The 26,339-nt window shown below is 42.6% G+C and overlaps 1 protein-coding gene across 1 annotated transcript in view; it reads right to left on the reverse strand.

Annotated features, from left to right (window-relative positions):
- Nucleotides 1–4,788: 4,788 nt before the first annotated feature.
- LOC126998487 (leucine-rich repeat-containing protein 15-like) overlaps nt 4,789–26,339 on the reverse strand; it is a 55,125-nt gene continuing 33,574 nt past the window's right edge. Inside the window, exons 3-6 of the mRNA XM_050860224.1 lie at nt 17,454–17,577; nt 14,961–15,106; nt 7,851–8,087; nt 4,789–5,056 (exon numbers count right to left, since the gene is read on the reverse strand). Coding sequence (XP_050716181.1) covers nt 4,820–5,056; nt 7,851–8,087; nt 14,961–15,106; nt 17,454–17,577 — 744 coding nt within the window. The 3' untranslated portion in view covers nt 4,789–4,819. The remainder of the gene's footprint in view (nt 5,057–7,850; nt 8,088–14,960; nt 15,107–17,453; nt 17,578–26,339) is intronic.

Here is a 26,339-nt window from a genome sequence, read left to right on the forward strand (position 1 = left end):
ATAGATAGATAGATAGATAGATAGATATAGATAGATAGATTGAATTTTTCTGCGTCCAGTATTACTGCAAGCGCAGGGATCCCGTACAGCTTGAGGATTCGGGTTAGATCGCTAGGGTAAATTTATTATTTTTTATACATTCATGCATTGATACATACATATACATACATTGTACATTTTAGAAGTTTGTTGGTAGCATATAAGTACAACATAAATCTGGGGGATTTAAATAATCTTAAAAGTACTAATTTGATTTTACTTGAGCGAACATTACTTTTAAAATCTTGTTCATTTCTGTAATTTGGACTGCAAAAATATACCCTCGATACAACACTACTTACTCTAGAACTACATGTTCTGATAAAAAAAGTAATATACTGGCAAGGAAAAAAAATGTTATATTCAAATAACATGTATAACCTTCATTTATACAGGCTGCTGCTGTAATACATATTTTTACATGATACATGGAAACTGGGTCAGGAATTTTATGAATATAAAATAAGAAATAACTTGATGAATTAGATTAGTTACTGTTAACAACAATACATTGAAACTGGTTTACCTCAAATTTATGAGTCTGTTCTTACGTGCAAATTCATCAAGGACTTCATGATCAAGATTTGTGTCACAAGAGACAAAGTAAGGCTAGTCCATTTAAACGACGTTCACTCATTGCGTTCCTAAGGTATGTTTTAAGCAATTTAAGGGCACTAAACGATCGCTCATTGGTGGAAGTGCTAACAGGTAGGGTTGAAAAATTGCAATAAGGTGGAAAATTTTGGATATGTGCCCAATTTTTTGGTACATGCCAATGTCTCAACAACTTGCTTTGACCTTTCACGAGATTCACGACGCTTCCAATAACTCTGCCCCCGTAGATATTCATATTCAACGAGATCTGCATCTCCATCAAGAAATTCTCCATAAAATTCAACTGCCTCCTTCAGTTCACTAAAATCAGTATCAACTGAAAGAGAGGGAACAAGATTTCCCAACAAAAAACTCCTAATGTGTTCAGATGCAAACCTTTCCCTGAGTTGTGCTATAGCAGTGTCCGAAAATGGGAGAAAAATAGCTCTTCGATAGTACTCCTATGGAGTTGGTGTTGGAGGGTAAGCCTTAATTATGTTTCTGATGACCACTGATTGTTCAAGGCTTCTGGATGATATCTCCGTACCTTTCCTCAGCTTGGGCAAAAAGTTGGTTTAACTTATTTCCATCACGATAGGACTGAAATCCATCTACGCAGCTCTGTGCAGCTACACTTCCATGAGCACCCATCAGTTCTTGTTGTGACCCCTGCAGCTTTTCTGGCAAGGGTTTAGTGACACTTAGAACTGAGGCGAGCACTTCCAAATTCATAAGGAAACCTGGGTCACTTATTGCTTTAGATTAGCCTTAGCTGCTGATTCTTGACCTAACGTGTTTTGCAGTAATTATTCTTAATCATTATTTCATTATTTACCTACCTGATTAACTGAATTATCCGGGGCATCAGCCGAGTCAGTGGTGACTTTCTTACACCAGATGGAGTACGTACGTGAAGCGTTTTCTGGCGTTTTGTGACCAAGGAGGAAATACGTAAAGAATGGAAAGGCACAAATCCCAAGCCTGCGTGAATTCAAGAAATGACACACGCTATAGAAAAAAGTGCCAGATAAACAGAAAATGAAGTCAATTAATCATAATTTTCAGAAATTTGGAATTTGTGGTCAGAAAATATTATACGGATAACATGAGTAGGCTACGGCCACGTGAGCCTACGTCGTCAATGAATGTTTCTCAAAATAGATCACCTGCTCTTATCCAACTCAGCAGCTCCATTGTTCAAGTGCTGAACACACAATAGTTACTCAGCCACTCTACACTGTCCACGGTCAAGCACAAAACGGTCACTAAAGGTGGTAATATAGCGGCAAAGGTCGACCTTACAGGTCCCATACGCGTCTCGCGTCGCCTGCCACTCTCCCCGTTATAATACAGAATCATATTACATACTCACCACTGTCACCAGACAAATTCACTTGGTGCCTCTACAGTATAATTATATAGTCCTCCAATCACTTTGACTGCACCTTACACCTAAAATCAAGTAAATCTGAGAGGCAAGAAGGAGAGAAGGCACACTTACGACTTTCGTGCTCTCTCTCTCTCTGCCAGAGCCATCCCAATCTCGTATTCCTCTTCTTCCTGTCTCCCCGCTCCCGCTACAAACACCCCTCCGCCGCTTTCAGTTGACAGCTTGACATCACACTCGACACACAATTTTATGAACCCATCATTTAACACCTTACTTGTTTTCACTCAGAGCACACCTTATATTCTACCATTAACTCAAAACAAAACCAAAGGGGAAATAACTCGGTCAGTCGGTGTCACCGAGCTCTCAACTCCACACACACACACACACACACACACACACACACACACACATTCGTAATCGTAATATACATATTCCTATTATTTCCTGTAGCATTTATTTATTCATTATTATTTTTCTTTGCAAAAAGAGGGGCCATGGCCCCCCCCCCCCCTCGGTACGCCACTGTCGGTGAGCTGGCTAAACAGGACCAGGCCGGTTGACAGGGGCACGCTACGTGGAAATCCTCGATGAGATTTTTTTGGAGTCCGTGAGAATATTACTATTCTTCCCTGAGGGGGTTCCATTTTACTTGTTGCAGGATAATAGTCATGTTCATAATTGCCAAGTAGTTTGAAACTGGTTCCAGAGGCACCGAGAAATCACCCTTCTGCCACATCCTCCCCATCACCCGACCTTAACCCCCTACTTAATGCTACCACCTGGGATTTTTCAGTTACCGCCGAGTGGCTTAAGACTACCCACATGCTGTCCTGGACCACCCATCAACCCGGACTCTTGAGGAAACCGTCCAAGTGAATCAAGAACGATCTACGGGGGAGGGGGGGGGGGCAGCATGAGCCAAGAGAAAAGCCGCTTTGGTAGAAACCGGCACCGCTAGTGACACGCCTCGAAATAGACTTAAGTGTAATTAATATTTGCAGGGGTGCATACGGTGTAGTTAACGTTTGCAGGGGGAGCATATACAAATTGTTAAATAAATACCTCTCTCCCATATATCGTATACTTAACCGAGCTCTCACAGTATGTAGTTTACTATTAATTTTGGTAGACATTTTAATTTTATATACATTTACTGCCAAATATACTCTTAAACTACCACCTTGAATAGGCTGTGACGTCACCCACAGCATTTAAACTGACTGATAGTTCTGAAGCGGAATGGGTTACAAAATTATTTTATTCACTCTAATTCTATAGAAGATTCCGCGGCGTCGTTGCTTCTTTTTCTATATTGTATCTATATTTCCATGCTAACTGCTCTCCTAAACATGCTACCTATGTATGCCTTCCCTCTTCCCGCGACTCCGCTGCACACGAAATTCTTTTTTTTTTTTTTTTTACAACAGATGGTGTTCCACAGAATGAAAATTAGAACGACGACCGCGAATGTTTCAGAAATTGATAAGGAGGAGGTTCGAGGAGTTATCAGGACACCTCTCAAGTCGGCAGCCAGAAGGGGAGTCCTCCCTGGGGGAATTTATGGTCCCCCCCCAAGCGGGGACTCCGAGGCGGTGTTTTCATTAGCCATTTTGAATTTTGAATTTTGGGAAAAGGTGTGTGTGTTGTGTGAATGTAGTGTGGTGTAGAAAGAGAGAGGAACTGTCTTTAGAGAGAATGCTGAACTGCTCTCTGGTGTTGATGAGACAAAAGGGAAACGGCTAGTGAGGACATGGGAAGGGTCTTTCAAGGGCTTCAGCACCCTCCTCGCTTCCCATATATCCTCACCGGGAGTAGCTCACGCCCGTTCGGTAGGTGTCTTCCTACCTACTCCTCCACTCTGGTCTCGCTCATCCGCATACTATCCTACTTCCCTGCGCAAGACTTGACCAGCATATTCATTCTTTTATCCCTTCCGCTAGTAAACTATGGAACAACCTTCCTTCGTCTGTATTTCCTGCTGCCTACCACTTGAACTCTTTTAAGAGGAGAGTATCAAGGCACCTCTCCACCCGACGATGACTTCTTCAGGCCTCTCGTTCTGTTTTCTTCTGTTGGAGCGGATATTTTGTTGTTGTTGTTGTTGTTGCTCTTGAGCTACCTCCCTTGCTGAAAAAAAAAAAAAAAAAATCAAACGCCGAAATTGATGTGTTTTTTTTTTTATTATTTGCCCCTGAGCTTCCCTTGCTTTAAAACAAACAAAAAGCTTCCCTTGCTTTAAAACAAACAAACAAAAAAGAAACTACATGGACCACCGTGTTCGCCTCCGAGAGCCAAGAGGTGGTAGAGGAGGGCCCTTCTCCCTTCGGGATGCACCAGTCCCGCCGGCACCCTGCACTAGTGGGAGGCTCACCGTATGCGAATGCACAGAGGGAACCCACTGCGTAGTTGGGCCCCTCCAGCACAATTAGGTTGGGATTGCAAGCAGAGCTTCGATCCTGACCTCTACCTTTTATTTAGATTTCTTTCCTAGTTAAGTTTTACCGGAAGGAGTTGCAAACTTAAACCCAACCACTCCAGATTAGGGATTGGACAGACTGCCCTCAGCAGGGGTAGAACAACCCGTTTCAGGGTAATTTCACCAGCTGGTAATGTAACTTTTAGTGCTCCAATATAAGCAATAAAGGGTTTGTGAAAAAAGATAAGTTGATGAATAGGACAAAGTAAGCAGATATGGGCCAAATGTGGTACAAACATTAAAGCCCTTAATGGTATAAAGCTTTTCTTGTGATAATAAAACGAACTTATAGAGAAGCAGTCTTTTATTTGATGTGACTAGCACAGTGGCTGTCGAGGACTTGGCTGTTTTCTCTTATCTCCACAGATCATCAAGAGGTTACTGAGGTCTATGGTGTTGGAAAGGCCGTCCTGCACCAGCCAGTCTTTAAGCAGCACTTCTTCTGCCTGCTGCTCGTCCTCAGCCCATACGGTCACATCAGAGCCCATCACTATATGACTCTTGTCCGGCAGCGGGAGAAGCATGGTGGCCCAAACGTCGTAGGCGGGGTTATCCTGTGTGTGAGGATACAAATACTTATAAGAGATTAATTTTCCTTTTTATAGGAACATTACAGTTATGCCCTGATTCGTGCTAAATCTCTTCTTCGACTTACCAAAGAAATTCCTTCATGAATAGAATGTCAAAATTAGTTTTAAGAATTTTCTGGCATCTAGCTAAACATATATCTAACAAACTTTAACTTCCCCACCGCCTCTCAAAGCCGATGACTCAACAGCTGTCAAATCTTGACGACTAGGTCATATTCCTCCTACTCACCCCACTCCAATCTGCTATGCCTTTGCCTGCTATTAAGTCTTAAGAATGATGATTTACATGCCGCTCTGGCTTAAACCTGGCTTAGATGACCTAAGGATCCAGTATAGTGCCTCCTATGGTCCTTATCTGCCTCCTTGCTGATACACTGCCTGATCAAACTTTTGCGTTTCATTCGGAATCTATCTTTTCTTCCATCATCCACTTCTAGCAAAGTAACACGTCTAGTTATTTTAAATTGATTTCCAAAAGCTTTGTTTTCTTGCCTTCCTAAAGCTTTTACAACAACCCTTTACAGGAAAGTACTTAGGATCTATCAGCTCTTGACTCTCTCTAACCACCAGTTCCAATTCTGCAAGGGGCGTTCTGCTAGTGAGCTTCTTGTCTTGTCAACTGACTCCTGGCCATCCTCTTTTAGCCGCCTCAGTGAAACATTTGTTGTTGCTTTTGAGTCTCTCAAATCTGTCCTTAATAAACTAACTTTTTACGGTTTCTATCCCTCTCACTGAAGTGTTTCCCCCAGTTTCCTTTCGGGCCGATCAATCTCTGTTGTGGTAGAAACCTCAGGGCTCCCACTTTATATTTTAATCATTAATGATCTTTACAAAACCAGCTGTCTTATCCACTCCTTCGCCGATGACACAACTCTGGGCTACCCAACATAACCACCTGAAACATATTTATAGGACTCAATGTCTGAACGCTGTAGAATGTTTAACCTCTGACCTTGCTATCATTTCCGAATCGGCAGAAGAAACTTGGTGTTTTTCATTGCCACAAAAACTTAATTTTTTCACTTGTCAATTCGATACAATCTTCCAGACTTTTTATTTATCATGATAACATTTAACTGTCCCCTTCTACATCAACATTTTCGGTCCGTTTTTACCTTAAATCTAATCTGGAAATTTCGTATCTCATTTCTTGCTAAATCAGTTTCCTCGAGGTTAGGCGTTCTTTATCGTCTCCACCATTTTTTTCTTCCTCCAGGTGGTCTCCATATACAGGGGCCTTGTTCGCCCTCGAATGGAATATACATCTCGTACGTGGAAGCCTGGGGCATTGGGGGTATTCCCTTTACAACAAAGTAGCGCCAATTGCTTTTCGGCTCATCAACTTCACACCCTTTACTGAGAGTCTTCTGCCTCTTTAATGCCTATACTATATCGTTAGGTCATGCTGACTGCTTTTCTAAACTTGTTAACTGCCAACCTCTAACCATCCCGCTGTCCTGCAGCACATGATCTACTCTTCCTCATCTCTATGCTATCCCAATCCCTCATCAAAAACTCAACCACCATCTTTACTCTTTCAAACCTTTCGCATTTAAATTCTGATAAACAGCCTTTCTTTATCTGCACTTCCTTCAGCCAACGACTTGAATTCTTTTAAGAGAAGAGAGTCAAGGCACTTACTTCTATCCGAAAGTGACCCTCTAATCTGGCCACTCACTTTCATTACTTTCATTATCCTTTACAGGAGCAGCGCTTAATTAACGTGCGTTTATATTTTTTGCCTTTGAGCTGCTTCCATTACAGTAAAAATGTGGCAAATAAAGGACAAAATTAATACAAAATGCTCGCAGTTAACAATCGAAAAAAAAAAAAAATTAAGTTAGTTATTCTGATGTTCGTTCCTTTATTGTAGGACTTTAATTTATAGGAGGAAATAAATAAATACAGAGGAAGGAGGTTGCAGAACATAAAACTGAGGGATGAAATGATAAAGTTACCGGTTGGCACTTACATTAGGAAGACATACGATATAGCAGTATAGGGATTGACGCAGAATAGAAACTTCAGTACAGCCGTCATGGAAATGATGGAATCATCAAGTTAGCAAGTTCAGAAGAGCAGTTAGCACGAAAAATGCGGAAAAAGCTTGAAAATAATGTAACATTCAGACAGACTGTAGGAGGCTGAATATGGTCAGTTATGATGCTCTATTAATTGCAGTGTTAATTTCTGATAGAAAATTTATCTTAAATTGTTTAACAGGTAATTATTTCTATAATAGCTAACCTACGTATACTCAACAACGTTGTCTCCCAATACGTAAATTAGGACCGTAGCTTGGCTCCCGCCACCGTTAACCAAGCATCTGCTCCCAAAGTGCAGTGCTTCCAGCCTCTTGATGCTCAAAAATATAATACCTACATTATGGGGAAACCATCATGCTTTGCTAATAGTATTTCGCACCCTCTATGTTTTTCATTTCTAGTTTGTTTTACATTTTGCTCCCCCAAAAGGTTGTATATGCTTTCTTTAATTACTATATTTTATACTAATTGCTCTGTTGAACTTGCAAAATGCACACCCTCGCGAGTCGTCGCTGAATATCAAAATCTACTCAAGCTCATCCCTACTAATTATCACTTTTTAAATTAGCTGGTACGGAGTATTATTTCCTTATCTTTCTTAAATGTATTGGCCTATTCTTTTTTAGGTTAAGAAGCTAAACTTCTACACTGAAATCTGTCCGTTTAAACTTTCCGTAAAAGAAGTAAAACTTCCACCAAAGGAAAACACTTACCACAAAATGATACGTGAGTGGTGACGTTAGGTTGCCAAACATATACTTTGGAAAGTCCAGCAGAGCATTGCCGTTCACCAGCACTTCTTCTAACAAATGATTTTCGGTCATCACGGGAAGACTTACGAACATGTTCCAGTACAGATGAAGTTTTCGTAGTTTCGTTAGAGGCTCCAGGCTATTTAGAGGCATGTCACTCAGGTGGTTCAGGTGGAGATCCAGCACTTGCAAGTTCACCTGAGGATGCATTAAGGAGGCATGAGGACTCGATGCTGTGCCAAGAAATGATTGCAAAACTACACACGCATCCTATTCCGATTTTTTTATATATAATCTTACATTAACAGTCAGCTTAAGGAAAAAAATAACTAAGCGCTGCACCTCTAAGAGGAAATAGAATAGAGTGGCCAAATAAAAGGGTCAATTTTGGATACAGCGGTGTCCTGCCACTCATCTCTTGAAAGAGGTCAAAATCGTCGGCAGAATGAAATACATATTCAGGAAAACTGTTCCTGAGCATACCAGCAAAAGCGCCGAAAGGATGAAGATGCAGGTTAATTCTTACACAAGATATTTTGACAGCATAGGGGTCAGGTAGATTAGAATGCCGTGTGCAGAGGGGCCGTGGGAGAGGTTGAGGCATGCAGTCTGGATGTTCAGAAGAGCAGTTAAAATGAAAATGCCAATAGGAGATGGGCAACGTTGCAGCAGAATTTAATAGGAAGACTACCAGTACGAGCAGCGGAGTTGATGAGATGAAGTGCCCTTGGCTCTACCTGGCTGCCTAAAAGGTGTGTGTGTGTGTGTGTGTGTGTGTGTGTGTGTGTGTGTGTGTGTGTTTAAACTCCTTAAACACATGAGACGCATATTTTATACGCAGACAAGGATGTGGATAACATCTGGGAGGGGGGGCAAGACGATACCGAACGCGGGTAGACCGTGGCTGAGTGGATAGCGTGACGGCTCCGCCTCCAGGACGGCGCTGGTTCGCGCTCCGCCCGGTGACACAAGCCGGGATTTTTCAGTCCCCGCCCACTGAGTTTTTAAGGCACTGACAGAAACTAAGTTACTTCTGCCCCGTTCAGAAATGATTGCAGGGTCAGGGATCAAGGGTTATGTAGTGTGTAGCTTGGAGTCCTTTAATTCTTGTTGGGAGGATCTAGTATTAAAAGATTGATTGATTAAGTTGTAGGGTTCTGGCGCCGCAACTGTAGTGGTCATATGGCTCCGAATATACTACACCTCGTTTATAATCGTAAATTTATATTAAAAGAAAACCGTAAAATTATAAAAGCTGAGGTGCATAATAAAAATCTAAAAACAATATAAAAGTGACTACCATAGACAGTATAACTACAGGATATGGAGGATACCAACATCCTGTAGGTGGTCGATGACTTCATGTCCCGGGGAGAGTGCGTTCTCCCCCAGCACCACAGAGAGAGAGAGAGAGAGAGAGAGAGAGAGAGAGAGAGAGAGAGAGAGAGAGAGAGAGAGAGAGAGAGAGAGAGAGAGAGAGAGAGAGAGAGAGAGAGAGAGAGAGAGAGAGAGAGAGAGAGAGAGAGAGAGAGAGAGAGAGAGAGAGAGAGAGAGAGAGAGAGAGAGAGAGAGAGAGAGAGAGAGAGAGAGAGAGAGAGAGAGAGAGAGAGAGAGAGAGAGAGAGAGAGAGAGAGAGAGAGAGAGAGAGAGAGAGAGAGAGAGAGAGAGAGAGAGAGAGAGAGAGAGAGAGAGAGAGAGAGAGAGAGAGAGAGAGAGAGAGAGAGAGAGAGAGAGAGAGAGAGAGAGAGAGAGAGAGAGAGAGAGAGAGAGAGAGAGAGAGAGAGAGAGAGAGAGAGAGAGAGAGAGAGAGAGAGAGAGAGAGAGAGAGAGAGAGAGAGAGAGAGAGAGAGAGAGAGAGAGAGAGAGAGAGAGAGAGAGAGAGAGAGAGAGAGAGAGAGAGAGAGAGAGAGAGAGAGACTCCCATCTCCACCCCGACACCGGGAGAGGTACCGCTCTCGCAGGTCCCCCAGATTGGGGCACTCGACCAGCAAGTGCCGAACAGTCAGGAGGACCAAGCAGTCATCACAGTAGGGCTGAACTCCCCGGGACATGGAGAAGCCATGTCTGTACCTAGTGTGACCCACCCTAAGGCTGGCCAGGACATTATCTCTCTTATGACTCCTTTTATGGGAATACGACCAAGGACGCACAGCCCTGGTCGTGACTTCCCCCATCTTTGTCGTGGCAATCACAGCCGCCCACCTGCGCTGCCACACCCTCTGGAGTGCACACTGCACGGTGGGATGCAAGTCACTAAATGGAAGAGCGCACTGTGAGGGAGGACGAGAAGCAGCGGCCCGCGCCACCTCATCGGCCTCCTCATTATCACACACAGACGTGGGTAGGTACCCAACAAAAGGTCACCTCATGCCCACGACTTTTGAATAGGACTAGCCAGCAAAAAATGTCTATAACAATAATGAGGGTGCTTGTAAAATCTTCTAAGGCAGATAATGCTGCGAGCGAGTCGCTAAAGATATATAGTAAAACGTCACACCGGAAGGCTAAAAATTACATACATTGCTAAAAGAATTGCAGAGAGTTCTTCAGTAAAAACAGATGCAAGGGCGGGATGGTTCCCAGAACGGGGAAAACTCTGGAAAGACGGCTTTAAATCCAACGCCAGCACTGGATTTGAGCAGTTTGTGAATACAGGTGTAAAAGTGTCATGAAATGTTGCGTGCGAGAGTAACCACTGCCGGGCAATCCTCTCTGACACATCCGCCTTACTGAAAGGAAAGTACCGGCAGAACTGTACGTCTGGAAATTCCCACGGTGCGATGGGAGGTAATTGGTGTGTAGCTAATGGGCAGTATGGTAGTGAGAGGTCCCCAATAACATTCCGGACACAGAAACCAAAGGGGCGAGGTAGGAGAGGTTTGTTTCCATGTATTATTATATTTAGATTGATGTCTAAGGCAACGATGTAGGCATGGTTGTTGGGTTGGCGTTGTAGTATGTACCAGTACTTAATTAAGAGTCCATCTCTATGCAAGTCCAAGGGTGGCACTCCAGCGTCAACTAAGAGACTTGATATGGGGGATGATCTAAAGGCGCCTGTTGACAGTCGGACTGCTGAATGGACTTAGTGGTAGACTTTGGTGAAGAGTTCATGGAGGAAAGATAAAGCGCTTACTGCTGATAAAAATAAACTCCTTTCCAACAAAGTGCCATTCTGAGGATCCCCAGCAGGAGGGTTAAGTCAGATTACCGGCAGAGGGGCAAAACTTGGAACTGCAGGGGTCCGACCACGCCTCCTAATGTTGATTAGCTCGCAGCAATTTGTAGTAAATAATGAACTATTCTACATGCCTGATATGGTGCTGTATCAATATATAGTCATGAGTGATATATGTAAATCATCAAAATTCAAAAAGGAATATTGACCGATAAAGGCAACACAAAATTATTATTATTACTTTTTTTTTTACAACAAAGGAAACAGCTCAAGGGCACAAAAAAGTAAACAACAATAGAAAAAAAGCCCGCTACTCGCTGCTTACAAAAAGATTCTAAAGAGGTGGCCGAAAGAGAGGTCAATTTCGGGAGGAGAGGTGTCCTGATACCCTTCTCTTGAAAGAGTTCAAGTCGTAGGCAGGAGGAAATACAGAAGAAAGAAGATTGTTCCAGAGTTTACCAGCGTGAGGGATGAAAGAGTGAAGATGCTGGTTAACTCTTGCATATGGGGTTTGGACAGTATAGGGATGAGCATGAGTAGAAAGTCGCGTGCAGCGGGGCCGCGGGAGGGGGGGAGGCATGCAGTTAGCAAGTTCAGAAGAGCAGTCAGCGTGGAAATATCGATAGAAGATAGAAAGAGAGGCAAGATGGCGGCGGAAATTAAGAGGTAGAAGACTATCAGTAAGAGGAGGAGAGCTGATGAGACGAAGAGCCTTAGACTCCACTCTGTCTAAGAGAGCTGTGTGAGTGGAGCCCCCCCACACGTGAGATGCATACTCCATACGAGGGCGGACAATGCCCCTGTATATGGATAGCAACTGTGCGGGGGAGAAGAACTGGCGGAGACGATACAGAACGCCCAACCTCGAGGAAGCTGATTTAGTGAGAGAGGAGATGTGAAGTTTCCAGTTAAGATTTTGAGTTAAGGATAGACCGAGGATGTTTAGTGTTGAAGATGGTGACAGCTGAGTGTTGTCGAAGAATAGGGGATAGGTGTTTGGAAGATTGTGTCGAGTTGATCGGTGGAGAAATTGGGTTTTTGAGGCATTGAAGGACACAAGGTTCCTTTTACCCCAATCGGAAATGATAGTAAGGTCTGAGGTTAAGCGTTCTGCAGCCTCCAGCCTGGAGTCATGTAATTCCTGTTGAGAGGGTCTTCTGTTGAAAGAAGTTGAATAATGTAGAGTGGAGTCATCAGCGTATGAGTGGATAGGACAGTTTGTTATGGAAAGAAGATCATTGATGAATAACAGGAAGAGAGTGGGTGATAGGACAGAGCCCTGTGGAACACCACTGTTAATAGGTTTATGAGAAGAACAGTGACCGTCTACCACAGCAGAGATAGAACGGCCGGAAAGGAAACTGGAGATAAAGGAACAGAGAGAAGGATAGAATCCGAAAGAGGGCAGTTAAGAAAGCAAAGACTTGTGCCAGACTCTATCGAAGGCTTTCGATATGTCTAGTGCAACTGAGAAAGTTTCACCGAAACGGCTAAGAGAGGATGACCAAGAATCAGTTAAGAGAGCAAGAAGATCACCAGTAGAACGCCCCTTGCGGAACCCATACTGGCGATCAGATAGAAGGTTAGAAGTGGAAAGGTGCTTTTGAATCTTCCGGTTAAGGATTGATTCAAAAGCTTTAGATAGACAGGAAAGTAAAGCTATAGGGCGGTAGTTTGAGGGATTGGAACGGTCACCCTTCTTAGGCACAGGCTGTACGAAGGCGTACTTCCAGCAGGAAGGAAAAGTAGATGTTGATAGGCAGAGGCGAAAGAGTTTGACCAGGCAGGGTGTCAGCACGGAAGCACAGTTTTTAAGGACAATAGGAGGCACTCCTTCAGGTCCATAAGCCTTCTGAGAGTTGAGGCCAGAGAGGGCATAGAAGACATCATTAGGAAGAATCTTAATAACAGGCATAAAGGAGTCAGAGTGGGGATGAGTAAAAGGAATATGCCCAGAATCGTTCAGAGTGGAGTTGTTACAGAAAGTTTGAGCGAAGAGTTCAGCCTTAGAGATGGAAGAGACGGCAGTGCTGGCGTCTGGGTTAAGAAGAGGCGGGAAAGAGGAAGAAATGAAACTGGAGGAGATATTTTTGGCTAAGTGCCAGAAGTCTGTGGAAGAATTAGAGAAAGCAATGTGTTGATATTTGCTATGGATAAGGGAGTTTTTGGCAAGTCGAAGAATAGATTTGGCACGATTCCGGGCGGAAATGTAAAGGTCATGGTTAGCGGAAGTTCGAAGGCTCTGGTACCTTTTGTGAGCTGCGTTTCTATCTTTGACAGCACGAGAACGAGCGTGATTAAACCAAGGCTTTTTAGCATGGATAGTAGAGAAAGTACGTGGAATGTATGCCTCCATTCTTGAGACAATCACCTCTGTGAAGCGCAGGGCACACACAGAGGGGTCTCTATCCTGGAAGCAGTAATCATTCCACGGGAAATCGGAAAAGTACATCCTCAGGTCGTCCCACCGAGCTGAAGCAAAATGCCAGAAGCATCGCCTCTTCGGTGGGTCCAGAGGGTGTACAGGAGCGATAGGACAGAATACATAAATAAGGTTGTGATCGGAGGAGCCCAACGGAGAGAACAGTTTGACAGAGTAAGCAGAAGGGTTAGAGGTAAGGAAGAGGTCTAGTATGTTGGGCCTGTCTCCAAGACGGTCGGGAATACGTGTAGGGTACTGAACCAACTGCTCTAGGTCATTGAGGAGAGCAAAGTTGTAGGCTTGTTCACCAGGCTGGTCAGTGAAAGAGGATGAAAGCCAAAGCTGGTGGTGAACATTGAAATCTCTTAGGATGGAGATTTCAGCGAAGGGAGAGTGGGTCAAGATGTGCTCCACTTTAGAGTTCAGGTAGTCAAAGAATTTTACATAGTTAGTAGAGTTAGGTGAAAGATAAATAGCACAGATGTATTTAGTAATAGAATGACAATGAAGTCTTAGCCAGATGGTGGAAAATTTAGAAGAGTCAAGGTCGTGGGCACGAGAGCAAGTGATGTCGTTGCGTACGTAGGCGCAACATCCAGCTTTGGATTGAAATTTAGGATAGAGATAGTAGGAAGGAACAGAGTAGAAATTGCTGTCAGTATAGCCTCAGAAATCTGTGTTTCGGTGAGGAAGAGAAGGTGGGGTTTAGAGGAGGAGAGATGATGTTCCACAGAATGAAAATTAGAACGAAGACCGCGAATGTTGCAGAAATTGATAAGAAAAAGGTTCGAGGAGTTATCAAAACAACTCTCAGGTCGGCAGCCAGAAGGGAAGTCCTCCCTGGGGGAATTTGTGGTCCCCCCCCCCAGGCGGGGACTCCGAGGCACTGTTGTTGCACGCCATTTTGAATTTTGAATTTTGGGAAAAGGTGTGTGTGTTGTGTGAATGTAGTGTGGTGTGGATTAAAGGCCATTATCGAAATTTGTTTTGAATAAAAATATTGACAAAAAATGAAAATAAATATATTTACTTTAAAGTTTCGGAGATTAATAATAAGTAGAGGATAAATAAACGTAAATAAAGTTTTTTTCAAAAGGTGAAACAGGAGGAAGTAAAGGTGCGTAAGCGCATAATGGCGCGATGGCTCGACATTTAGCGTCATTCAGCCACGACAGTTGATGGCGTATTGGGAATTTTGTGAAACCCATTATCTACCGCCATTATATATTCACATGTAAAAGCACTTGTCATGGCAAATGATAAGGCCAGTGAAACTTTTAAAACTGAATGACGTCGTGATGTCGTGACACAGACGCCTAGACGCATGCACTTAGGCACTGAGTATGAAGAAAATCATAAACCACACTATCCTGAAATTTAAAAGTCTCGCCTGCAAATACTGCTTTATTATATTTTTCTTCTGAACCTCAGCTCACCCTTACACACACAAGACGTTGTTTTGGATACTAACCAAATTTTTTATGTTAAAGGTCGAAGCGACATAAAAATTATTATCACCGAGGTACAGTTGAGAAAGCTCCCTCAGGTTCCACACTTCGGAGGGAAGAAAGCCGAGGCGGTTGCTTGCCAAGTCCAGAAACTCCAGTGAGCTGAGCCCTGAAACATAGCAGAGGGATGAGGAAGGGGAAAGGTAAGAGTTTTAGTCTTAGCAAAACATGTGAGGGATGAGGAAGGGGAAAGATAATTGCTTTAGTGTTAGCAAAACATGGTCGAGGAAAGGGGAAGGGTTTTAGTCTTAGCGGCATCCTTATGTGTATCATATTAAGGCAAAGAGGAAAACAAGGATAAAGAATGAAAGTAATTTCCACAACACAGCTGTTATGAAAAGAATAAAGATTATGCGAAAAGGATGAACAATTTTGATGAGTTATCATGCTATTTGTTTCTCGAGTTAGTCTGAGAAATGGGTAGCATATGGGAAGAAGGCTTTTTCAGAGTTTACCTGTGAAAGGAATAGAAGTGAAGATACTGAACAACTCCATCTTTACGAAGCTGAACACCAGAGATGACCTTGAGTATTAAGTGCAAAATGGCTTGTTTAGCAGTCACGCAGACAAGAACGAACGGAAATAAGTCTTTCAAACATTCTTACAATTATCAACCCACTAGAAGAATATAGGCATCCCATAGTGTGTTACGATACTCGCATCATTAGGCGAGGTAATTAACGGGTAGAATGCGCAAGGAGGCGCGTCGCTTCACTTATCCTCCAATTCCATCCCAGACGATCAACCCTTGCAAGCCTCCACACAGCTGTCCTTCCCATTCTAAGCTCACTCAAGGATCGATCAACTTGCCCCATCAATGCGTTACGTGAGCATCCCCTTGGTCTCCCCAACTAACGGTTGTCTCGTACAGAAACAATCTAATTAGCAGGATTGGCGCCCAGGAGATGCGCTACGTGCCCACATAGTCGGAGTTGGCGTTCACGGACTAAGCTGGTAACAGCCGTCGATTCAGTTTCCCGGAGTAATCGCTGGGTCGACACGAAGTCATTCCAGCGACACCCCATGACCGTGCAAAAGCACTTGGTACCAAAGGTATCAACAAGCCTCTCCAAGTCTCTATTCTGGTCAAAATCTCACAACCATATACCACACCAGAACAAAAGTGACTTAAGATTTGAATATTTTTCCACCTGCATAGATATCAACAACGCCATATTTTCGTACTGAACGAGCCCATAACACTATGGAAGGCCAATCGGTCGGGTGACTTCCTGGTAAGACACACCATTGTTCAGGTACCAAGGTATGTGAATTTTTTGGTAACAGTGTCATCACATGCAAGAAGACTCATCCGACAAGCTTCCAAAAGACTTGACCTTGAATTTGGCCCAGAAGACCTTCAGTCTCAGTGGCTCCTCCTCATGCAGCACTTCGAGACTCATCAGCATCATATAGCTACTCCGGGGAACCATTAGATTGAGTTCTGTAAATTCTACAAACTTACGCGCGTGTACACATACACACATACACAGATAAAAAAATCCTACACACACAAAATAAAATCCACACACACACACACACACACACACACACACACGCGCGTAACGGTTCATAGCTGAGTGAGAGTTTTGGTATTAGTGTGGGTGCACGACGGTGCACAGGTGTCAGGAAAACAGCATATACACAAGATACACAGGATGACAGTATGTCAGGTCGCCGTGACTGTTTAATATTTATGTGAATGGTTTTATGAGATAAACAGAAGCCAGAGTAGAGGGATTCAACAACAGGCTGAGTGATAGATAAGGACCAGTCTTTGGTGGAATGCCTGTATATAGATAACATACCAGAGTAGATGGCAGAAAGGGGATGATGCCTGGTTGCGTAGATGGATTTGACAGTGTATATAAGTGGAAAAATGTGAACGCAAATGTTGACTTTTTTTTATTTTTATTTATTTTTATTTTCTTTTTTTAGCTCCAGGACACTGTATTAAGGGGCCTCTTGGACGACCGCAGACGATTAGTGGTGCAGGCGAGTTTTATTTATAATGTTTGCTCTGAGGTATGACTTGCTAATGTTATGATATTTGAGAGGACAAGGGATGATGATGATGGTTATTGGGGCGCTCCATCTTGGCGCCGCAACTGCGGGGTCATGTGGCGCCGAATCTAATTCAAAATAGATTATAATAAAAAAAAAATATAAAACCGGTTAAAAACTATAAAAAAAACATGATAAAAAACGACAATAAACGGTCAATAAAACCTAAGGGAGGTTGAGGACGCCAGCCTCCTGTAGGAAGCCATGAACATGACATTTGAGAGGGCAAGGGATCGTGCTATGGGTTTTGCAAAGCCATACAGAATCAGGTCAGACAGCACGACAGTGAAATATCAGGTTGAGAGAAGAGAATTTGGAATAAAAATCATACACAGGACACAATGATCTGGACTTAATTCTAGAATCTAATTGAACAAAATGAAAGCACACACCTGAAAGAGCTCCTTCCTCCACAATGCCGATTTCATTATGCCTCAGGGAGAGGGTGCGTACGTTAGTTAGGGAAACAAAGCTGTCACTCGGCACCGTCTCAATTTCGTTGTAATCCAAAAAGACCTGAAAGATAAACTCATATGAGAGTTAATGGCACTGAGTAAGACGCGATTATGCCGAATCCGGTCACAATCTCAGGGTGTTTAAAGGTACCGCATAACAATAAATAGGAAAGATATAGGCATTGGAAAAAGGAACAAAACCTTAAATATAATGGAGAGAGAGAGAGAGAGAGAGAGAGAGAGAGAGAGAGAGAGAGAGAGAGAGAGAGAGAGAGAGAGAGAGAGAGAGAGAGAGAGAGAGAGAGAGAGAGAGAGAGAGAGAGAGAGAGAGAGATGATTAAAAAAAAACGTTTGGTCTTGGCGCCGCAACTGCAGGGTCATGTGACGCCGAATAAAAAAATATATGAACTATACGTTAAAACTATAACAAACAGTAATTAGTTAACAACTAGGTACAAGAAGGACTCGATAAAAGGACACTAAAACCTACAGGAGGTTGAGGACGAGAGCCTCCCGTAGGAAACAATAAATGTCATGTCCCGGGAGGAGTGCCTTCTCCCCCAGCACCAAAGAGAAGCTCCCATCTCCGCCCCGACACCGGGGGTCCGGAGGGCGGGTCCCCCAGACTGGGGCACTCGACCAGCAAGTGTCGAACAGTCAGGGAAACCAAACACGCATCACAGTAGGGCTGAACTCCCCGGGACATGAGGAAGCCAAGTGTGTATCTTGTGTGACCCACCCCAAGGCGGGCCAGGACAGTCTCCCTCTTACGACTTCTCATATGGAAATACGGGACGCACAGCCCTGGTTGTGACTTCCCCCATCTTTGCCACGGCAATCACAGCCGCCCACCTGCGTTGCCACACCCTATGGAGTGCAGACCGCACGGTGGGATGCAAGTCCCTAATTGGAAGAGCGCACTGTGAGGGAGGGCGAGAAGCAGCGGCCCGCGCCACCTCATCGGCCTCCTCATTACCACGCACAGAGACGTGGGAAGGTACCCAACAGAAGGTCACCTGATGCCCACGACTTTTTGCTAAAACTAGCCAGCTAAAAATATCTAAAACAATAGGATGGGTGCTCCTAAAATCTTCTATTGCGGACAGGGCTGCCTGTGAGACAGTAGACAGTAAAAGTATCAGCAGGCAAAGTGAAGATGGTTCGAAGTACTAAAAGGATGTCAGTTAGTTCTGCCGAGTGGCCTAAAACTGCCCACATACTGCCTTGAAGGCAACCTATCAACCCAAACTCTAGATTACCTCTCCAAAGAGAGGCTCAAAGATAAGCTTCGGGGAACAGTAGCCTATGACCCAAAAACAAGATGGCACCACTACGGACTGAGCCGACCATCAGGCCCCCACCAGTGATGTATAATATATATATATATATATATATATATATATATATATATATATATATATATATATATATATATATATATATATATATATATATATATATATATATATATATATATATATATATATATATATATATATATATATATATATATATATATATATATATATATATATATATATATATATATATATATATATATATATATATATATATATATATATATATATATATATAAGATAATGAGGCAGCTCACAAAGATACTTGAAACTTTGAACCCTTACTAATCATGTTCTTTAAATTCCTTCCCGGAATGGCGCAAAATCTATTCCTCAGTCAATCAGTGGGGGCATAAGTCGGGGAGCGCGTCGCCTCGCCCACCCTTCGACGCCAAGGCCGGAGGACCCTCCGGGCAAATCTCCATGCAGGCCCCTTCTCATCTTGTGTACCTACTGGCAGGATCTATCTACTTGCTCAAGCCACAAGCTCCGTTGGCGTCCCCTTGGCCTTCTCCACTTTGGGATTCTCTCTTACAGAAACAACTCGATGAGCAGGCTCGGCTTCGGGGTAGCGTACCACATGAGCTTGTAGCCGTAGTTGTCGAATCATTCTTACGGAGTAGTCCCCGGTTTGACAAGTCATTCCAGCGATATTCCATGATTCTGCGTCGACATTTATTACTAAAGATATCAGTACGCCTCACTAAGTCCCTATTTAGTGTCCATGTCTTACGCCATAGAGTTAGCCAGAAAACACAAGCGACATGAACTAGGGTTTCCTGTTTTGAGGGATTCTGGGACAGATCAAGATATTTCCCAGGATCCCGGGATTTCCCATTTCGGATAACAATTACGCGATGATATTTCTGTTTACTAAATTGCATATTGGTATGAAAATAGATACATCACAGGATTATGAAAGCAAATTATTGAAATTCTTTTTGCCATAAAAAAATCTCGGGGAATTGCAACTGAACTTATTTTTTTTCATCAAAGGATGCGGCTCAAGGGCAACAAAAAGAGTACAAAAAAAAGCCCGCTACTCGCCGCTCCCACAAAAGTAAAAAGTAAAGAGTAGCCAAAAGAGAGGTCAATTTCGGGTGGAGAGGTGTCTTGATACACTCTTCTTGAAAGAGGTCAAGTCATAGGCAGGAGGAAATACAGACGAAGGAAGACTGCTCCAGAGTTTACCAGCGTGAGGGATGAAAGAGTGAAGATGCTGGTTAACTCTTGCATAAGGGATTTAGACAGTATAAAAATGAGCATGAGTAGAAAGTCGTGTACAGCGGGGCCGCGGGAGGGGGACAGGCATGCAGTTAGCAAGTTCAGAAGAGCAGTCAGCATGAAAATATCGATAGAAGATAGAAAGAGAAGCAACATGGCGGTGAAATTTCAGAGGTAGAAGGCTGTCAGTAAGAGGAGGAGAGCTAATGAGACGAAGAGCCTTAGACTCCACTCTGTCCAACAGAGCTGTGTGAGTGGAGCCCCCCCACACGTGAGAAGCATACTCTATACGAGGGCGGACAAGGCCCTTATATATGGAAAGCATCTGTGCGGGGGAGAAGAACTGACGGAGACGATACAGAACGCCCAACCTCGAGGAAACTGATTTATTAAGTGAGGAGATGCGAAGTTTTCAGTTGAGATTTTGAGTTAATGATAGACCAAGGATATTTAGTGTTGAAGAAGGTGACAGGTGGGTGTTGTCGAAGAATAGGGGATAGGTGTTTGGAAGATTGTGTCGAGCTGATAGGTGAAGAAATTGAGTTTTTGAGGCATTGAAGCACACAAGGTTCCTTTTACCCCAATCGGAAATGATAGGAAGGTCTGAGGTTAAGCGTCCTGCGGCCTCCAGTGTGGAGTCTTATAATTCCCGTTGAGAGGGTCTTCTGTTAAAAGAAGTTGAATAATGCAGAGTGGAGTCGTCAGCTTATGCGTGGATAGGACAGTTTGTTATGGAAAGAAGATCATTGATGAATAACAGGAAGAGAGTGGGTGATAGGACAGAGCCTTTGTGTTGCCGGTAAGCATCTTCCAGGCCTCCTGGATGAGGTGGACCAGAGGCTTCCATCCAGGTGGGGCCTGATGGTGGTCGGCCAGCGTCTGGCGCAGCAGAGCGTGTTTATAGTGGCGCCATCTTGCATTGGAACTGTGGAACACCACTGTTGATAGGTTCAGGGGAAGAACAGTGACCGTCTACCACAGCGGAGATAGAACTGTCGGAAAGGAAACTGGAGATAAAGGAATAGAGAGAAGGATAGAATCCGTTAGAGGGCAGTTTAGAAAGCAAAGACTTGTGCCAGACTCTATCGAAAGCTTTCGATATGTCTAGCGCAACTGAGAAAGTTTCACCGAAACGGCTAAGAGAGGATGACCAAAAGTCAGTTAAGAGAACAAGAAGATCGCCAGTAGAACGCCCCTTGCGGAACCCATGCTGGCGATCAGATAGAAGGTCAGAAGTAGATAGGTGCTTTTGAATCTTCCGGTTAAGAACTGATTAAAAAGCTTTAGATAGGCAGGAAAGTAAAGCTATCGGGCGGTAGTTTGAGGGATTGGAACGGTCACCCTTCTTGGGCACAGGCTGTATGAAGGCGTACTTCCAGTAGGAAGGAAAGGTAGATGTTGACAGGCAGAGGCGAAAGAGTTTGAAGTTATTCTTAAAGAAAAGTATCATTTTTTTAATCCAAGCACCAAATGCCCTTGATGTAAAAAAAAATAAATAAATAAATAAATAAAAAAATTAAAAAATTGACGAAAACCCAAAGAAAACTCTTGAAAGTGAATTCATAAACATATTTTCCTAAGTTTGTTGAATATTTTATATAAAATGTATAAATAATGCCATCTGGAAGACCTACTCGACAAGAAACCCCCAAGAGAACACTTATGCGACATACGAAAGATTAAAGAATATATAGAATCATTTGCACGCAGAGCCGTGCATAGTGCACACTAATTGTTGTTCATGAAATAGCTCCTCGCGCGCAGGCTTTCTTACCTGGTCTTGGTTCAGAGAACCTGAAGTTCCAAGGGCTTCACTTCCTCGTGCAGTGCCTCGAGAGCCATTACCAGAACCTCCAGCGACTCCGCAAGGATTACTGCTTCATCGTCAAAAACAAGGTCAACGACCCTGGTATTGCCAATAGATGCTGCACAATGACTGATCCACAACTCTGCCTAGTACCCAGTCCATACACGTGATGAGAAGCATTTGGGACAATAACACAGCCCTGCTTACTCACACGTTCACTGGAAAGTATCTGGACAGGCCCACCCCAGACTTCACAGCACTCAGTCTTATAATATAGGCCAGTCAGCAAACAATAGTCCTTGCAGGAATTTCACGGAGTCACAGGAGATCCTAGAGTTCGTCGCGATACACTGAATCAAACACCTTCTTGAGATCGGCATAGGCTGCAAGCATCCCCGGTCGAAACTCACGTCTGCGCTCCACCAGTACAAGCGCCAAGATAAACTCTGTTGTCGTTAACGGGTGTGAACCCAGACTGCTCAGGTCTTTGCAGCTTCAGCAGCTGGCTGCAAATCAGCATCAGCAGCAGATGGGCAAGCACCTTGTCTACTGAACAGTGTAATACCACTTTAACTGTTGCAGTGCTCTTCCCTTTCCAGATAGGATAACCAACCCCCCCTTCCAGTCAGGAAAAAATGGTACCAAACTACCATATGGCACTCAAGACCGCATGGAACCCGCGGATCACCTCAAGCTTTCATTGGTTCCACACTGATGTTACAGATACCGGCCTCTCTGACCTCGTCAAGAGGTGATTGGCTTTCGTCGATGGGTGGGTCAACATACGCCACCTGCAACACCGCAACTAGAAGTTGTTCACTCAGGAGGGTCCATCGTGTACACATGCCCAAAGTACTCAGCCCAACGAGTCCTCTACCCGTCCCTGTCCGACACGAGGCAGTCATCAGCTGTTCGGCTAGCGTTTATCTGAGAGGGAGGCTCGGAGCGGAGCTTCTTCAGGGTTCGGTAACCAGGTCGGAGGTTATTCACATTTATATGCCCTTAATTTCCTTAGTGAGACCTCTAACATACCCCTCTTTGTCTCCTCAGGAGAGCTCTAGCCGTACGCGACAGAGCCCTATATCGGTCCCGATTCCCAGCAAGCCTGGCAGCGCGACACTCCTCAATATTCTCCAGCGTCTCCGACGAGACAAATCCACTCCTACTTCTTGAGCGCTCTCCAATGGATAGTGATGGCGGTTCTTTGCTTAAATTCGCAGCTCCCGAGCAATCAATATATATGTGTCAAATGAATTTTTCTTGTATATATATATATATATATATATATATATATATATATATATATATATATATATATATATATAGAGAGAGAGAGAGAGAGAGAGAGAGAGAGAGAGAGAGAGAGAGAGAGAGAGAGAGAGAGAGAGAGAGAGAGAGAGAGAGAGAGAGAGAGAGAGAGAGAGAGATATCAGGGTTGACGGTTTAAAACAGTGGTTTAAACCAACTAATAAAACTATTTTTTTTTCTTTTGTGTGTATTTTTGTTAGTTTTGTGGTTTTAACTATATGTAAGATTTTAATTATGTACAGCAGGGTTGGCGGTTTAAACCAGGGGTGTCAAACTCGAAACCCTTCGAGGGCCAAGTCATACTCTGAAGTGCCGTCATGGGGGCCAACAAGTGTAGAAAATACATTGACAAGGTTACCGTGATACCGCGGGCCATTTATGACTATCCCGCGGACCATGAGTTTGACACCCCTGGTTTAAACCAAAACCCATCAATAAAACCAGTGTTTTTTGTGAATCTTTTTCAGTTTCATCAGGTGTTGTCGTTTTAATTATATGTGGTTTTAATTCATTTTATTATGCACAGTCATTTTACTAACACCAGGATGAAAACGTCAGTTGGTAAACTCAAATCTCTATTCTAATGCTGTAACTTCAGAGTAACTGAAAACGTAATATATATATATATATATATATATATATATATATATATATATATATATATATATATATATATATATATATATATATATATATATATATATATATATATATATATATATATATATATTTGCCACTTCACTAAACAGCAGATAAATTGTTTAAAAAAAATCCTTTCCAACCATGCATACAGAAAAAAAATGATAGCTAAATTATGTGTAAATTCAAATGTAGTACAATACTTATTCATACTTACTGTTTTCTGAAACTTATTGAGCAAGTGCATATAACATACAGTACTGTACTAAGCCACATAAATCAAGTATGTGTAATTCATAATGGAGTACAAATTTATATTCATTCCTACAGAGCAATTATATATTGCATACAGTACTGCACTGATCCACACACACACACACAAAAAAAAAAAAAAAAAACTGGTAGTTAAATTTCAATGGCATACAAAACATTTATATTTGTAATATATAGGTATAGAAAGCAAAGAGCAAGTCTGTATTACTGAGCAGTAAGTGCATCACCGAAAAACCCAGCTTAACCTTGCATTATATTTTCCTCAGGCCCACTTGAGCTGGGGTTATGATAGAAACAACGCAAACAATACGCGTTCTGCGGTGATCAGGAACTTTAGGTCATGAAACGGTACCAAGAGGAACGGTACCCTCATCTGATGTGTATAATGCTTTTTTCTGATGTTTTATTCACTACATATATTATAGAATCTGGTCAACGTCTTTGACTTCCAGCACCTTATTATGAATATAAATGAAATAATATTAAAAACATCCCTGAATATACCAAAAATTATGCCAAATGAGGTTAGGCATAAAGCTAAATTTCCAGTACGCCAACCAGGCCCGGAATATACCAAATTGGCATAATTATGCCAAACCTGGCAACCCTGGTGGGAAGGGAAAGAGTGACTCACGATTCTAGTCATTCAGAGCTGCAAGCTGCGGTCGGGAGCAAGGTGCAAAGTGATAGTGTTGTGTACCGGTAGTGTATTACTGTAGCAGCGAGGTATAGTGTAACTAGGTATTGTAGGGGGGCATCGTGAATGCAGTCATCACCGAAGTGGGGGGGGGGGGGGGCGCTGTCCTGGAAGCTGCAATGGTAATCGTAGCCTGAATAATTGCCAGGACCAGTATTCTAATGATTTTCAGTCCTAGTGACTCTATTCTCATTAATAACTCAGAATATGTATTACTTAGGTTCTAGCACAGTAGATATTAGATGCATGCTGTCCATGTTGCATGGTGACACTGGCGTCTGTGGACTGTAAATTGTACATACGTACAGTTTGTGTATGCTAAGGCGGCCATTGTTCTTCTGAGTCGTCATAACAGTGCCCCTAACTCCGGGGAGCGCGATGCAGCGGCAGTATGCGGTGCGGGATATAGCCAGGAAAGCATCCGCCCCCCCCACCTCTCTCTCTTTCTCTTACAACTGTTTTTGTAGCATGCAACTGGAAAATTAGATGAGGTCTTTCATGTTTTACTACTCTTTAACGTTGCAATTAAAAAACATGTTAGAGAAGCTGCATTTTGCCTCTTTTACAGATTGTATGAAGGTCAAATGAATATATTGCTAAATCCATCTCTAAATCTATCTATAATTCCTTTTCAAACTCATATATGTATATACGGATAGAATTACTGGAATAAAAATACTAAAAAAAAAATCCTGTGGTTTAAACCAAAGAAAAAACTGGTTTAAACCAAACAAACACCTGGTTTAAACCAAAAAAACCTGGTTTAAACAAACAAAAAAAAAAAACTGGTTTAAACAAATAAAACCTGGTTTAAACAAAAAAAAAACTGGTTTAAACCAAACAAACACCTGGTTTAAACCAAAAAAAACTGGTTTAAACAAAAAAAAAACTGGTTTAAACAAATAAAACTTGGTTTAAACCAAACAAACACCTGGTTTAAAAAAAAACCTGGTTTAAACAAATAAAACCTGGTTTAAACCAAACAAACACCTGGTTTAAACAAAAAAAACCTGGTTTAAACCAAACAAACACCTGGTTTAAACCAAAAAAACTGGTTTAAAACAAACAAACACCTGGTTTAAACCAAAAAAACCTGGTTTAAACCAAACAAACACCTGGTTTAAACAAAAAAACCTGGTTTAAACCAAACAAACACCTGGTTTAAACAAAAAAACCTGGTTTAAACCAAACAAACACCTGGTTTAAACAAAAAAAACCTGGTTTAAACCAAACAAACACCTGGTTTAATCCAAAAAAAACTGGTTTAAAAAAAAACCTGGTTTAAACAAATAAAACCTGGTTTAAACCAAAAAAACCTGGTTTAAACCAAAAAAACTGGTTTAAAACAAACAAACACCTGGTTTAAACCAAAAAAACCTGGTTTAAACCAAACAAACACCTGGTTTAAACAAAAAAACCTGGTTTAAACCAAACAAACACCTGGTTTAAACAAAAAAACCTGGTTTAAACCAAAAAAAAAACTGGTTTAAACCAAAACAAACCTGGTTTAAATAAAA

Source organism: Eriocheir sinensis, chromosome 2 (assembly GCF_024679095.1).
Source record: "Eriocheir sinensis breed Jianghai 21 chromosome 2, ASM2467909v1, whole genome shotgun sequence".
In the NCBI taxonomy this organism is placed as follows: Eukaryota; Metazoa; Arthropoda; class Malacostraca; order Decapoda; family Varunidae; genus Eriocheir; species Eriocheir sinensis.